A 16155-nucleotide genomic window follows, 5' to 3' on the forward strand; every position below is an offset into this window, starting at 1 on the left:
TGGTTCCAATGTGGACAATGACCTCCTGCTGGCCCCTCTCCCCGTGAGAACATTCTGCACCCTCTCTGAGACATCCTTGATCCTGGCACCAGGGAAACAACACACCATTCTGCTTTTTCTCTGCTGGCCACAGAAACGTCTGTCTGTACCTCGGACTAAAGAATCCCCTAACACAATCGATCTCTTGGAAGCCGATGTACCCCTTGTTGCATTCGAGCCAGTCTCAAGACCAGAAACTTGGCTGTTCGTGCTACGTTCCCCTGAGAATCCATCACCCCCTACATTTTCCAAAACATCATACCTGTTTGAAATGGGTATATCCACAAAAGATTCCTGCACTAGCTGCCTACCTCTCTTACCCTTCCTAGAGTTAACCCATCTATGTGACTGTATCTGAGACATCCCCCCTTCCTATAACTGTCATCCGTCACATACTGTTACTGTTGCAAACTCCTCATCGCTTCTATCTGTTTCTCCAACCGATCCACTCGATCTGATAAGATTTGCATCCAACAGCATTTATGCAGATATAATCCGCAGTAACCCTTAAACTCTCTTCAAGCTCCCACATCTGACAAAAATTGGAAGGGGACTAATATACATCTCACTGCAAAGGCCATTTTTGCTCCTTCACAATTTACAAACCCAGAAAATAACACCGTCTTATTCCTCTACAAACACTGCCCCAGGTTAAATTAATAGCTATGGCTTATATTTTAAGTTTAATCAAGAGACTTATCTCCAAAAACATATAATCAAGAAAGAACCCACTGTACTCACTACTACCTGTCGGTCAATTCCTAAGCATCTGTATCCCTCTGTTCCCCACCTACTCAAGCATTTGTCCAGATGCATCTTAAATGAATCTACCATGCATGCCTCTACCACCTCTGCTGGCAACGCGTTCCAAATGTGAAATACTTACCGCGTGTATCTCCCCTTAAACTTTCCACCCCTCACCTTGAAAGCATGACCTCTCGTTATTGAATCCTTTACCCTGGGAAAAAGCTTGTCTCTATCCACCCTGTCTATACCCTTCATGATTTTGTACACCTTGATCAGGTCCCCCCACAATTTCCTTTCTTCTTATGAAAATAAACCTAACCTACTCAACCTTTCTTCATAGCTAGCACCTTCCATAGCAGTCCTCTCCCCTGCCTCTTTAATGAGGAGCCTCTGGGTCAGCATTCGGGGATGAGAATTTGGAGGTGCTGGGCGGTGGTGATGGTGCTGTATTAATTCTCCTCAGCAATGGCAAGTGTTCCTGTCCATTTTGTACAGGTGGATTCACATTGCCCTTTCATGATATTCATTGAGGTACAATTGATTTAATGGCTGATTACCAAGCCTGGGAATTATGAAAAGTGGACATTGCGGTACTGTATGACATTCAATTTCCACTTGTATTGAAACACATCTACCTTCAGCCTGACCACAAGCGTCGTAACTTGTGTTTTGGTTTTGGAATAGTAAATAAATTAACTGCCACATCAAAAACCAGGAATAAGCAAATGTTCAGGAGGTGCAACAGAGACTTGACAGGTTCAGCAATATCTTTTGTGAGGATAATAAGCAGAGGTGATGTGAATTAATTGGGACCATCTCTGAGGTTCGGGAACAGAGAAAGCTAAAGATTCCCACATCTAACTCATTGAGGGTGGCAGGTCAAGTTGAGACACTGTTAAAAAGCATAACAAGACTTTAGAAGACTGAGAGGGGATCTGATTGAGACAGATAAGATTATTAAGGGATTGGACACTCTGGAGGCAGGAAACATGTTTCCGCTGATGGGTGAGTGCCGAACCAGAGGACACAGCTTAAAAATACGGGTTAAACCATTTAGGACAGAGATGAGGAGAAACTTCTTCACCCAGAGAGTGGTGGTTGTGTGGAATGCTCTGCCCCAGAGGGCAGTGGAGGCCCAGTCTCTGGATTCATTTAAGAAAGAGTTGGATAGAGCTCTCAAGGATAGTGGAATCAAGGGTTGTGGAGATAAGGCAGGAACAGGATACTGATTAAGGATGATCAGCCATGATCATATTGAATGGTAGTGCAGGCTCGAAGGGCAGAATGGCCTACTCCTGCACCTATTGTCTATAAGGAGTTCTTGGCTTCATGAAAAAGGCAAAGAGTACCGCAACAAAGTAATTGATGCAAAACCTTTTGTAAACCACTGTCTAGTTGCCATTCCTGATGAAGGGCTTTTGCCCGGAACGTCGATTCTCCTGCCCCTCGGATGCTGCCTGACCAGCAGTGCTTTTCCAGCACCACACTCTCGACTCTAATCTCCAGTATGCGCAGTCCTCACTTTCGCCTAGCTGTACTATTATGGCCAATTGTAATACTCACCAATAAGGAAGGACGTTACAGCCTTGGAAAAGCATATGCAGGAAATATTTCAGGGATGAGAGCTGTCACTCCTGCAGAGAGACTGGCGATATCTGATTTGGGTTTGTTCAGAGCTGAGGGGCATCAGAGGAGATTTAATGCAGGTGTTGGATACTGTATACCAACATAGAAATCAGCGCAGAAGTAAGCCTTTCAGCCCCTTGAGCTTGCTCCACCATTCAATAAGATCATGCTGATAGACCTTAAATCTGCATTCTTGCATATCCCTGATCGCTTTTAACCCCTATGAGCCCTTTTACCCCTCTACTGTAAAAATTATTCAATAGCTCTGCTTCCAACTCCTTTTTCAAGAAGAGAACTGCAAAGACTGGTGACCCTCAGAAGATTGCCTCATCCTTGTTTTTAATAGGTGATCTGTAGTTCTAAATTCTCCAGTAGAGGAAGTATCCTCTCCACATCTGCCCTATCCAGTCCTCTGGATGAATCAAATCCCTCGTTACTCTTCTAAACCGCATCAGATACAAACCTAGCCTGTCCAATTCTTCCTCATCATCATACCTCTCATTCCAAGTTCCAGGTCTATAGGAAGCCTTCTCTGAATTAGCCCCAGTGCATTTGCATCCTGCCATCCTTCCAGCTCGATATTTCTCTGGGAGAAGGTGGCGCTTTTGATTGGGTAGTTAAAGATAAACTCTTATCAGTGGCAAAAGTTGCTACAAACTGTAGAAAACCCAGAATGAAGGTAATTGGTAAGAGAACCCAACCACTGTTTGTGTCCAGAAACTTATCCATTTGTCTTTTTAAATATATTCAGTGACAGTCTCCTCCACCTTTTGTATATGCTAGAGAATTCCACAAAGTTGACCACTCTCCGAATGACGAACGTCGTCCTCCTCTCAATTTGAAATGGCTTTCCTTGTATCCTAAGACCTTGTCCCCTTGTTCTGGGCCCCTGACCGGGGAAAATATCTTTTTGCTTCTAGTCTGCCTGTTTGTTTAGAATTTCTGTGCATTCCAGTAATATCCCCTTGAACATTCCAAAACTCCAGTGAATGCAGACCAGTTTAAATTAGATTACTTGGTGTGGAAACAGGCCCCTCAGCCCAACAAGTCCACACCGACCCGCCGAAGAGGGACCCACCCAGACCCATTTCCCTCTGACTGATGCACCTAACACTACAGACAATTTAGCATGGCCAATTCACCTAACCTGCACATCTTTGGACTGTGGGAGAAAACCGGAGCATCTGGAGGAAACTCACGTAGACGCAGGGAGAATGTGCAAACTCCACACAGAGAGTTGCCTGAGGCGGGAATTGAACCCAGGTCTCTGGCACTGTGAGGTAGCAGTGCTAACCACTGTGCCACCGTGCCGCCCGTTTGACCCCATCTTTCTTCTTATAACAAACCTGCCATCCCAGGGATCGGTCTGGTCAACTTTCATGGTACTCCCTGAATGGCAGATACATCCTTTCAGATAGAGACAAAAACTGCACACACCATTCCAGCTGTGGGCATACGAAGACCAATGTTTAACCTCAACTTGCTCTTGTATTGAAATTTAGCCATGATCATATTGAATGGAAGAACAGGCTTGAGGGGTCAAATGGCCTATTCATACTCATGCCTTCTAACAAACCATCTTGCAATGAAGGTCAACATATCATTTGTTTTCCTAACTCTATGCTTGCGGTCCGTTCTGGTGTACCAAAAAACATAGATTCCAATCGATCACCATTTAAATAATGCACTGCCATTTGTTTTCCTGCCAAAGTGGACAACTTCACATTCTTCTACATTGGACTGCACCTGCAATATATTTGCCGACTCATTCTACTTGTAAAAAATTGCCCTGAAGCATGTTTACATCCTCACTACTCAAATCCCACCTAATTTTGTTCGGCATGGACTGGTTGGACCAAAGGGTCTGTTACAGTACTGTATGACTCTAGTCGTGTCTGACAAAATTCTTAAAGTTAAGTTTGAGGTGGTGAGAAGCAGGATAGTTAAATGAAACCAGCAGATGTCATGTATGCACGTGACAATACAAATCAAATACAAATCAAAATCTAAATTCTGATTACCACAAGATGTTTAAGCTACCCTGCAAGGCTGTTTAGTGCATTAAGTTGGGGATTCGGTATGGATGAGAATTGACTAACAAATTGAAGCAAGTTGGGAATAGGGGGATGTTCTCAGGATAGGAATCTTTTACCTCGTGGAGTGCAACAGAGGTCTGCTAGGACCACTGTTATTTACACTACATATAAATAATGAAACATACCATTGCCAAGTTTGTAGCTGACTTCAGTAGATGGGAAGGTTATTGCAAAGTGGTAGGGTGGAAAGTGAGGACCTGGGGGGTTTTGTCCTTGTTATGGTTGGAAGGGTGGAGTTTGAGGGCAGAGGTACGGGATGTGGATGAGATGCATTGGAGGGCATCTTCAACCATGTGAGATGGGAAATTGCGATCTCTAAAGAAGGAGGCCATCTGGTATGTTCTGTGGTGGAACTGGTCCTCCTGGGAGCAGATACGGCGGAGGAATTCTGAATACGAGATGGCATTTTTGCAGGAGGTAGGGTGGGAAGAGGTGGGAGTCGGTGTGTTTGTTAAAAATGTCAGTGCCAAGTCGGTCATCATTAATGGAGATGGAGAGGTCCAGGAAGGGGAGGGAGGTGTCAGATGGTCCAGGTGAATTTAAGGTCAGGGTGGAATGTGTTGGTGAAGTTGATGAACTGGTCAACCTCCTCGCAGGAGCACGAGGTGGCACCGATGCAGTCATCAATGTGGCGGAGGAAGAGGTGGGGAGTGGTGCCGGTGTAACTACGGAAGATGGACTGTTCTACGTAGCTGACAGAGACAGGCATAGCTGGGGCCCATACGGGTGCCCATGGCTACCCCTTTGGTCTGGAGGAAGTGGGAGAATTAAAAGGAGAAATTGTTAAGGGTGAGGACCAGTTCAGTCATTAATGGAGATGGAGAGGTCCAGGAAGGGGAGGGAGGTGTCAGATGGTCCAGGTGAATTTAAGGTCAGGGTGGAATGTGTTGGTGAAGTTGATGAACTGGTCAACCTCCTCGCAGGAGCACGAGGTGGCACCGATGCAGTCATCAATGTGGCGGAGGAAGAGGTGGGGAGTGGTGCCGGTGTAACTACGGAAGATGGACTGTTCTACGTAGCTGACAGAGACAGGCATAGCTGGGGCCCATACGGGTGCCCATGGCTACCCCTTTGGTCTGGAGGAAGTGGGAGAATTAAAAGGAGAAATTGTTAAGGGTGAGGACCAGTTCAGCCAAACTAATGAGAGTGTCAGTGGAAGGGTACTATTGGGGATGTCGGGGCCCTTCTATTGCTGATGAAAGGCTTTTGCCCAAAACGTCGATTTTCCTGCTCCTCGGATGCTGCCTGATCTGCTGTGCTTTTCCAGCGCCACTCTGATCTACACTCTGGTTTCGAGCATCTGCAGTCCTCATTTTTGCCTATAAGTAGATGGGAAGGCAAGTGTGAGGATGACTCGAATCTACAGAGGAATATAGACAGGTTGAGCGAGTATGCAGAAATTTGGCAGTTGGATATAATGCGGGAAAATGTGAGGCTATGCATTTTGGCAGGAGAATAGAAGAGCTGAGTATTATTTAAATGCAGAAAAACTGTAGAAAACTACAGTGTGGAGGGATTTGGGGATCCCTGTCCATGAATTTCAAACTAGCATCCAAGTTCGGTGGCTGATGTGGACAGCAGATGGAATGTTGGCTTTTATTTCAAATGAGGTATAAAAGTAGGGAGGTCTTGCTAGAACTAGACAAGGGCATTAGTTTGGCCACAGCTAGAATACTGTGAACAGTTTTGGTCCCCTTATCTAAGGAAAGATATACTGACATTAGAGGCAGCCCAGAGAAGATTCACTGGATTGATTTCAAGTCTGGGTGGATTTTCCTGTGAGGATTGGTTGGGTAGGTTGACTTCTGTTCATGGATGTTCAGTAGAATGAGGGGTAATCTTACTGAAACATAAAAGATGATGAGGGGACTTGACAGATGCTGAGAGGTTGTTTCCCCTACATCGGTGAGTCTAGGACCAAAGGACAACATTTCAGGTAAGGCGTCACTTGTTTAAGGTAGAGATAAGGAAGATGATCATCTTGTGAAATTCTTTACCACAAAGGGCTGTTGAAGATGGATCATTAAATACATTCAAGACAGATTTTTAATCAATAAGGGAATCAAGGGTCATGGGGATAAGACAGGAATGTGGAGTTGGAGATTTGCCTTGATCTCATTGAATGTTTAAGGTAGTGATTCATAGATTTCTGAATACCTGTGGCTTAGATGATGATCGGAATGGGGTAGGTAAAAGGCTTGAAATATTTGATCAGTCACAATTGTTTTGAATGGCTGGGCAAGCTCAATGTGCTGAATAAACTGAATTGCCAATCTTATTCCTCAACCCTCCCTACCTTACCATCATTCCACATGGCCAGTTAATCAGTCCAGTTCACTCTGACTTCATCAGTCAAACTCAGTAAATGTTAGTCTCGAACATCAATATCTAAGACCTTCTATTTAGCACCTATATTTGGACACAATATCAGATTACGTAAGAAGCCAAGTAATAAGTGCGGAAGTAGACCATTTGGCCCTTCAAGCATACTCTGTCATTCAGTGTTATCAAGACTAATCTTCGGCTTCAACAAAACATTTTCCACTCCGTTCCCCATATCCCTGCTTCCCTTGAAGACCAAAAATCTGTCTAGTTTATCTATGATCTCTGTTATTTAGTAATGAATTACCACAATCCAAAGAGTTACAGTTCTCTAGGTAATTAGATTTCTCTTCATCTCAGCCTTAATTATGAGCCCCTTATCACAAGACTGTGCCTTCCCCACCCGCTGCTGTAGATCCCTGAGTCATTGGAAGCAATCTCATAGTGACCACCTTGTCACACCCCTTCAGGTTTGTGTGCTTTAGTCAGGTCACTTCTCTGTCTTCAAAATTCAAAATAATATCGACCCAGGTCCATTCAACTTGTCATAATAGGACAGCTCAACCCAGTGACCATTTTAATAAAGTCTGTGCCTTCAGTGCAATTATTACCTTCTAAAACATATTGAGACGACACCTGCAGACAGTCCAGCCGATAGGTCTCACCAGTACTGATCTCTGGCCTGGCACACTGTCAGCTCCTTGCTACTGTTATTTACTGCTTTGCATCTACTGTGACTTCTTTATTTATACCAGAGTAAATGCAAATACATTGTTCTTAATAATTGGGACTCCAGTGAAGCTGGCTGACAGCATTTGAATTCTTAGAGGTAGCATTCTTGGTAATATTATAAATTGAGAGGAAGATCATCCAGATCTTCAAAAGCATGTGGAGAAGTTGGTGGGATGAGTGGATAGGTGTCAGGTGCATTTCAATGTAGAGAAATGTGAAGTGATTTCTTTTCCTAGGAAGAATGCAGACAATGTATAATGAAAGTCCAACACTAAAGGGAGTGAAGGAGAAGAGGGTCATGGATGCAAATATAGATAAGTCATTGAAGGTGGCAGTGCAGGTAGAGAGAGTGATTAATAAAGCCTACTGTGTTCTGGGCTCTATTAATAGGAGTACAGAGTACAAGAGCAAACAGGTTATGTGTCTTATACAAAAATAACATGTTCAGCCTCAGCTGGAGTAGTTCTGGACACCATCTTTAAGAAAGATGTGAAGTCAATAGAGAGAATGCAGAAAGGATTCATGAAAATAATTTCAGGGATGAGGGAGATACAAAAATAGATTGGTGAATTTGTGCTTGTTTTTCTTGGAGAAGAGAAGGTTGTGGGCGGCACGGTAGCACAGTGGTTAGCACTGCTGCTTCACAGCGCCAGAGACCCGGGTTCAATTCCCGCCTCAGGCGACTCTCTGTGTGGAGTTTGCACATTCTCCCCGTGTCTGCGTGGGTTTCCTCCGGGTGCTCCGGTTTCCTCCCACAATCCAAAAATGTGCAGGGGTTAGGTGAATTGACCATGCTAAATTGCCCGTAGTGTTAGGTGAAGGGGTAAATGTAGGAGAATGGGTCTGGGTGGGTTACACTTCGGCAGGTCGGTGTGGACTTGTTGGGCCGAAGGGCCTGTTTCCACACTGTAAGTAATCTAATCTAATCTAGGTTGAGAGGAGATTAATTGAGATGTGTAAAAATCATATGGAGCATGTACAGAGTGGATGGGAAGAAACTTCCCACTTGTGAAATGATTGAGAATGAAGTTCAAGGTAGTTAGTAAAAGAAATAAAGAAAACATTTTCACACAGTGAGTGGTTCAGATCTGGAATGTGCAGTCTTGAGAGTGGGGAGGCATTTGGGAAAGAGCTAGACTGTTACTTCAAAAGAAACAATATGCAGAGTTGTGGTAAGAAGGCAGGACAATGGCAGCAAGTGAGATTCTCATTGGACAGTTGATGCAGACACAATGGGGCCGAATGGCCTGTTATGATGTAATCCATTCTGTTGACTGGATGTGCTTCCCACATTGTCTGAACTCATTATGTTATGGGAAGCTTACAGCAGGGAGAGTTTTTACTTCAGAACAAACACTGTTCCTGTAGCTTCCTGAAGCACCCTGCCATAAACTCTATTTTCTGCTGCAGGAACTAAAGGTCTGGATGCTAAGAGCCATATCTTGGTGATGAGCTCACTCTCTTTGGGTTGTTGTTGACTGATCTTCACCTTTTATCTTCCCTAATAGGGGAATCAGGACTTGGCAAATCAACTTTGATCAATTCGCTCTTCCTGTCAGACTTGTACTCCAAGGAATACCCTGGGCCCTCCCTCAGGATCAAGAAGACTGTCCAGGTGAATGATGTTTTCATGTGCAGGTGTGCACCTGTGTGTTCGTGGGCATGTGTTCACGTGGGTTTGTACAGATTGGTTTGTGCATATGTTTGTGTGTGTGTGTGTCCACGTGTATAGTTGTTGGCTTTCTGAGCAGGCTGAGACCAATCAGCTCCTCTGGCCCATTCATGCATTCAATGATAGAACAAAGTAGAATACAGTACATGAACAGCCCCTTCGGCTCTCCAAGCCTGCACTGATCCAGATCCTCTATCAAAATCTGTCGCCTATTTTCCAAGGATCTGTATCCCTCTGTTCCCAGCCCATTTATGTATCTGTCCAGATATGTCTTAAATGATGCCATGATTTAAATGGGCGATATGGTGGCACAGTGGTTAGCACTGCTGCCTCACAGCGACAGAGACCCAGGTTCAATTCCCGCCTCAGGCGACTGACTGTGTGGAGTTTGCACATTCTCCCCGTGTCTGCGTGGGTTTCCTCCGGGTGCTCCGGTTTCCTCCCACCATCCAAAAGATGTGCAGGGTCAGGTGAATTGGCCATGTAGTGTTAGGTGAAGGGGTGAATGTAGGGGAATGGGTCTGGGTGGGGTCGGTGTGGACTTGTTGGGACGAAGGGTCTGTTTCCACACTGTAAGTAATCTAATCATGCCTGTCTCTACCATTTCCTCTGGCGACACGTTCCAGGTACCCACCACTGTCTGCATAAAGAACTTTCCACGCACATTTCCTTTAAATGTTCCCTCTTTCACCTTGAACTCGTGACCCCTAGTAATTGCGTCCCTCACTCGGGGGGGGGGGGGGGGAGCTTCTTGCTATCCACCCTGTCTATACCTCTCATGATTTTGTAGGCCCCAGTCAGGTCCACCCAAAATCTCCGACTTTCTTATGAAACTAATGCTAATCTACTCAACCTCTCTTCATAGCTAACGCTGTCCATACCAGGCAACATCCTATGAGGTCATAGTTGATCTGAACCTATCATTCTTGGAATGATACACGTTTACCACCAACTGAGTGAAAAGGGTATCCTAAATGGCCTACCATCTATCCTGATACTGTGGGCTGTGGTTCTTGATTCCCTCAATCAGGGCAATCATTGTTCCTGCACCTAATCTAATCTAATGTGTCCATTTCTGGTGGAATTTTATAGTTTTGATCAGTTCCTCTCATTCTTAAATCAAACAAATACAGGCTCAGTCCAAACAAAAGAGAAAATGCTGAAAAATCTCAGCAGGTCTGGCAGCATCTGTAAGGAGAGAAAAGAGCTGACGTTTCAAGTCTAACTGACCCTTTTTCTCTTTTGGTCTCAGTCCAACTAATCTCTTCTGATCAGATAGTCCTACAAAGCCCCAGAACCTCCCCTGTACTCCTACTATGGCAGATATGTCCTCTGTTCGGTGGGGAGACAAAAACTGTGCAATCCTCCGGGAACAAAAACAGAAATTGCTGGAAAATCTCAACAGATCTGGCAGCATCTGTGGAGAGAAATCATAGTTTTAGGTCAGTTGACCCTTCACAGCACTGATGGTAGCAAGGAAAATGTTGTTTTAATGCTAAAGATAGTGTGGAGGGAGGGGGTAAGCAGTAAACAATAGGCAGAGATAGAGCCCAAAGAGATGGAAGAACAGTTGGACAGACAAACGAGTGGAGAACCGTCAGTTTAGGAGAATGAATGGCTGCTAATGGAGACTATTAGTGCTTTGTGTGAATAATGGGTTGTGTGTAATAGCAGCTGAAAATGTGTTGCTGGAAAAGCGCAGCAGGTCAGGCAGCATCCAAGGAGCAGGAGAATCGACGTTTCGGGCATGAGCCCTTCTTCAGGAATCCTGAAGAAGGGCTCATGCCCGAAACATCGATTCTCCTGCTCCTTGGATGCTGCCTGACCTGCTGCGCTTTTCCAGCAACACATTTTCAGCTCTGATCTCCAGCATCTGCAGTCCTCACTTTCTCCTGTGTGTAATAGCAGACCATGTGATAACGAGGTGAAAGTGAGTACTGCAGATGCTGGAAATTAGAGTCAAGAGTGTGGTGCTCCTTGGATGCTGCCTTACCTGCTGTGCTTGTCCAGCACCACACAAGTGAGAACAAGACCTGGTATGTGGGGGTTGGTGTAAGGATATGGGAGAAGGTACCTCAAGCCCGAAGATTGTTGAACTTGCTGTTAAGTCCAGAAGGCTGTAGAGTTCCCAAGTGGAAAATGAGGTGCTGTTCTTTCAGTTTGTGCAGAACTTCACTGAAGCACTGCAGCAAGTCTTAGACAAAGATTTTGGCCAGGGAACAAGGTGGCATGTTGAAATAGCAAGCATCTGGAACCAGGTGGGTTTTTGTTCCTGGCCAGAACATTAATGTTCTGTGAAGCAGTCAGCCTGTATTTCATTCCTCTAGTGTAGAAGAGACCTCATTATGAGCAGCGAATACTCACCAGAGTAGAATGAGTGAAGTGCAGATAAAGCGCTGCTTCACCTGGAAGGTGTGTTTGGGTCTTTGGATATTGAGGAAGAAGGGAGTAAATGTGCCAATGTTACAACTTCTGCGGTTGCAGGGGAAGGGGCTGTGGAGTTTTGGATGGTAGTGTGAAAGAGGAGTGGACCAGGGTGACCCAGAGATAAGGGTCCTTGTGAAAGGCTGACATGATGGGAGGGGAATGTGTATCTGGGCATGGCAAAAATGGCAGCTAATGATCCTGTTTGTGTGAATGCTGGTGGGATGATAGGTGAGGACAAGGGGTACCTTTCATTGTTGTGCACATCGAACCTGGCTGAGGGTCCTGTCAACTACGGTGCTGGAGAATTCTCGGTTAAGGAAGAAGGCGGACTTGGAAAATCAGGTGGGTTGATGGTGCTAAATTGCCCGTGGTGTCCAGGAGTCTACAGGCTAGGTGGTTTATCTGTGGAAAATAGTGTTATAGGGATAGGGTTGCGGGCTGGGTCTGAGTGGGATGGTCAGTGTGGAATTGATGGGCAAAATGGCCTGCTTCCATGCTGTAAAGATTTTGATTTCAGAGACTTAAACTCAAATCCTCTTGCAATGAAGACTAACATACCATTTGTCTTCCTAATGTCTTGCTGTAGCTGCCAATTTGGTGGGCAAGGACACCCAGATCCACACTCCCCAATATATCACCAGAGATTATTTAATTTTGATAAATGTGAGGTGCTGCATTTTGGGAAGGCAAATCAGGGCAGGACTTATACACTTCATGGTAAGGTCCGAGGGAGTGTTGCTGAACAAAGAGACCTCATAGCCCCTTTAAAGTGGAGTCAAAGGTCGAAAGAAGAGTGAAAAAGGCAGTTGATATGCTTGCTTTCATTGTTCAGTGCATTGAGTATAGAAGTTGGGAGGTCATGTTGCAGCTGTCGAGGTTAGGCTACTTTTAAAATACTGCATTCAATTCTGCTCTCCCTGCTATAGGAAAAACTTTGTGAAACTTGTAAGGGTTCAGAAAAGACTTAAAAGTATGTTGCCAGAGTTGGAAGCTTTGAGCTATTAGATTAGATTACATTACAGTGTGGAAACAGGCCCTTCGGCCCAACAAGTCCACACCGACCCGCCGAAGCGCAACCCACCCATACCCCTACATTTACCCCTTACCTAACACTACGGGCAATTTAGCATGGCCAATTCACCTGACTTGCACATCTTTGGACTGTGGGAGGAAACCGGAGCACCCGGAGGAAACCCACGCAGACACGGGGAGAACGTGCAATCTCCACACAGTCAGTCGCCTGAGGCGGGAATTGAACCCGGGTCTCAGGCGCTGTGAGGCAGCAGTGCTAACCACCGTGCCGCCCACTATAGGGAGAGGCTGAATTTTCTGGGGCTATTTTGCCTGGAATGTCGGTGGCGTGATAAAAATTTATAAAATCATGAGGAGATAGATAGGATGAATAGCCAAGGTCTTTTCCCTAGGGTGCGGGAGTCCAGAACTAGAGGGCATAGCTTTAAGTTGAGAGGGACCTCGGGCAACTTTTTCTAAGAGTGGTGCATGTATAGAACGAGCTGCCAGACGAAATGTGGAGGTTGGTTAATTATAACATGTAAAAGGCAGCTGAATTGGTATAAGAATAGGAAGGGCAGGAATATGGGCCAAATGTTGGCAAATGGAACTAGATTAATTTAGGATATCTAGTCGGCATAGACGAGTTGGACTGAAGGGTCTGTTTATGTGCGGCACAGGTCTATGACATGATGTGAGAAACCAAGATAATATTGTACATAGGGAGAGACAGACTAGCACCCCATAGGCAGAGAGAAATAAAGAGCAGACAAAGAAGGAGACATCGAGAGCAGCAGTTCCACACACAGTCAGAAACAGACTGACACCCCCCGAGAGAGACAGAAGTAGAAGTGAATGTAATACAGCCAGGTTTGCGGATGACACAAAAATAGGTGAGAAAGCAAGTGGTCAGGATGACGCACAGAATCTACAGAGGGATATACAGGGGAAGCTCGATTATCCGAACAAGATGGGCGGGCACTATTTCGTTTGGATAATCGATTATTCAATTAATCGATTAAATGCTATTCCTCTGGGGGCTCGGAGTTTTTAAAGTCTGCTCCCCATTCAGGACCCTCCCCCCCAGCCCATCGAAACCCCCACCCCGTCCAACACTGCCCCCCGCCCCCTCTCCGGGGCAGCCGGACTGTACACCAACAACAAGACTGCTGCTGTTGGAGTTGCCTTTGTGTGGTAAGTCTCCAAATAGCGCGTGCATGCACATAAGTTTTTACTGCAACGTATTGACAGGTTCCACCTTTGCCCTGTACAGGACAATGTTGGAGAGATTATGTGGGGATGGGGGAGGGGGAGGTGGTTTAGGGTATACCCCTCTGCAGAAACTCCAGGGAAAGTTTAGGGGGAGAGAGAGAGGGCGGACAGACAGTCATTTGGAGACAGTGCCTATCTAATCACCTTAAACAAAAGACACGATGACTGTTGGAAACCAGTCTTTGATGTAATGTTTCCATAGGGACCTTAAGATCTCCTTCGGATAATCCGGTTTTCGGATAATTGGTATTCGAGTAATCGAGGTTCCCCTGTAGACAGGTTAAGTGAGTGGGCAAAAACAAAATGAGTAGGACGGAATATAATATGGGAGAACGTGAGGTTATGCACTTTGGCAGGACAAGTAAAAGCTGAATATTATTTAAATGAAGAAAGCTGCAGCACAATGATTTTGGAGTCCTCTTGCATGAATCACAAGAAACTAACATCCAAGTTCAGCTGATAATGGAGAAGACAAATGAAGTGCTGACCTTTATTTCAAAGGAAATGAAGTAAAAAAGAAGAGCATTGTTGCTGTATTGATACGTCTGTTGAGGTCGGCAACAATCGGGTAAATGCAGTGTAACGCGGGCAAATGTTTAATTGACCATTCTGGCAGGAAAAATAAAAAAGAAACATATCAACTAAATGATGAGAGATTGCAGAACTCTGAGATGCAGAGGGATCCGGATGTTCTAGTACATGAATCAGTATGCAGGAACCGCAAGTAATCAGAAAAGTGAGTGGAATGTTATTGTTTATTGCAAAGGGAATTGAATAACGGCTTAAATCTGGGCAGATGGATTTAAAACAAAAACCTACAAAAATAGATTATCTTCAAGTTTAAGAGCGCAATGCTGAGATTACCTGTGTGTGTACAGTTTTGTGCCTCTTGAATAAGGATCTAAGTGCTTTGGAAGCAGTTCAGTGAATATTTGCCAGATTAATAACTAGAGTGGACAAGTTGATTTATAAGGAAAGGCTGGATAGACGAGGCTTGTAACTACTGGCATTTAGAAGGATAAGATTTGACTCGATTGAAACACAAGATCCTGAGGGATTTGACGTAGTAAATGTGGTGAGGACATTGCCGCTGTGCAAGAATCAGGAACTAAAGGTCACCATTTAAATTCAGTACAGAGATGAGACTTTTATTTCCTCAAAGGTCATGAACGAAGGGATGGAAGGTTATCGGGTAGAATGTAGATTTGAGTTTATGATCAGATCTGCAATGATCTTGATTGGTAGGTAGGGTACGCTCAAGGGGCTGAATGGCCTACTTCTCATCGGTATGTTTGTAAACCAAGGAGGCGGGGTCTCCATGAATTACTGGTTGGCAGCATTCTGCATCGTGCTCACACCACTATAATAGCTGATGCTTTTTTTAATGGTGACCTCAGTGCAGTTTCTTTATTTCCAGGTTGAACAGGTAAAGGTTCTGGTTAAAGAAGGTGGTGTGCAACTCACACTGACTATTGTTGACACCCCAGGATTTGGAGATGCAGTGGACAACAGTAACTGGTAAGTTTGTAACCCTGACAGAAGGTAAAATATCGCGCATTTCATCTTGCTCCTCCCTCACCTCACTGAGAATCACTGTCTTTCTCACCACCTTTGGAATATCCAAAAAGCATGGCTGCATCCAACAAACCAGATCTTGAGCGTGAAGAAATATAATTTCTGATTTTTTTCTATGTCTGTAACTAATTTGTCATAAGTCATATTGAAAAAATCCTGTGCTGACATCAAAGTTCTGCTGTGCATCCTGGGTGGACATCATTTGTATCTTTACCCATGCCTTCATTTTTAAGATTTGGAGATGCCGGAGTTGGATTGGGGTGTACAAAGTTAAAAATCACACAACACCAGGTTATAGTCCAACAGGTTTAATTGGAAGCACACTAGCTTTCGGAGCGATGCTCCTTCATCAGGGCTCAATCATAACACAGAATTTATAGCAATAATTTGCAGTGTGATGTAACTGAAATTATACATTGAAAAATTGATTGTCTGTTAAGCTTTTCATCTGTTAGAATACAGTGATAGTTTCACTTCCATGTGTAAATCACAAAACCCTTTTTTTAAAGTTGCATTCTCAGGTTAGTTGTTAACAATGGTGATAGCTAGACAATATGTTGAAGGTTCTGGATCAGTGGTGCTGGAAGAGCACAGCAATTCAGGCAGCATCCGAGGACAGGCAAAATCGACGTTTCG

At 44.6% G+C, this 16155-nt stretch overlaps 1 protein-coding gene across 1 annotated transcript in view; it reads left to right on the top strand.

Moving 5' to 3' along the window:
• LOC122558656 (septin-7-like) overlaps window positions 1–16155 on the top strand; it is an 82407-nt gene that overhangs the window by 21378 nt on the left and 44874 nt on the right. Inside the window, exons 3-4 of the mRNA XM_043707455.1 lie at window positions 9071–9177; window positions 15362–15462. Of these exons, the coding sequence (XP_043563390.1) occupies window positions 9071–9177; window positions 15362–15462 (208 nt within the window). The remainder of the gene's footprint in view (window positions 1–9070; window positions 9178–15361; window positions 15463–16155) is intronic.

Source organism: Chiloscyllium plagiosum, chromosome 17, assembly GCF_004010195.1.
Source record: "Chiloscyllium plagiosum isolate BGI_BamShark_2017 chromosome 17, ASM401019v2, whole genome shotgun sequence".
NCBI classification, from domain to species: domain Eukaryota; kingdom Metazoa; phylum Chordata; class Chondrichthyes; order Orectolobiformes; family Hemiscylliidae; genus Chiloscyllium; species Chiloscyllium plagiosum.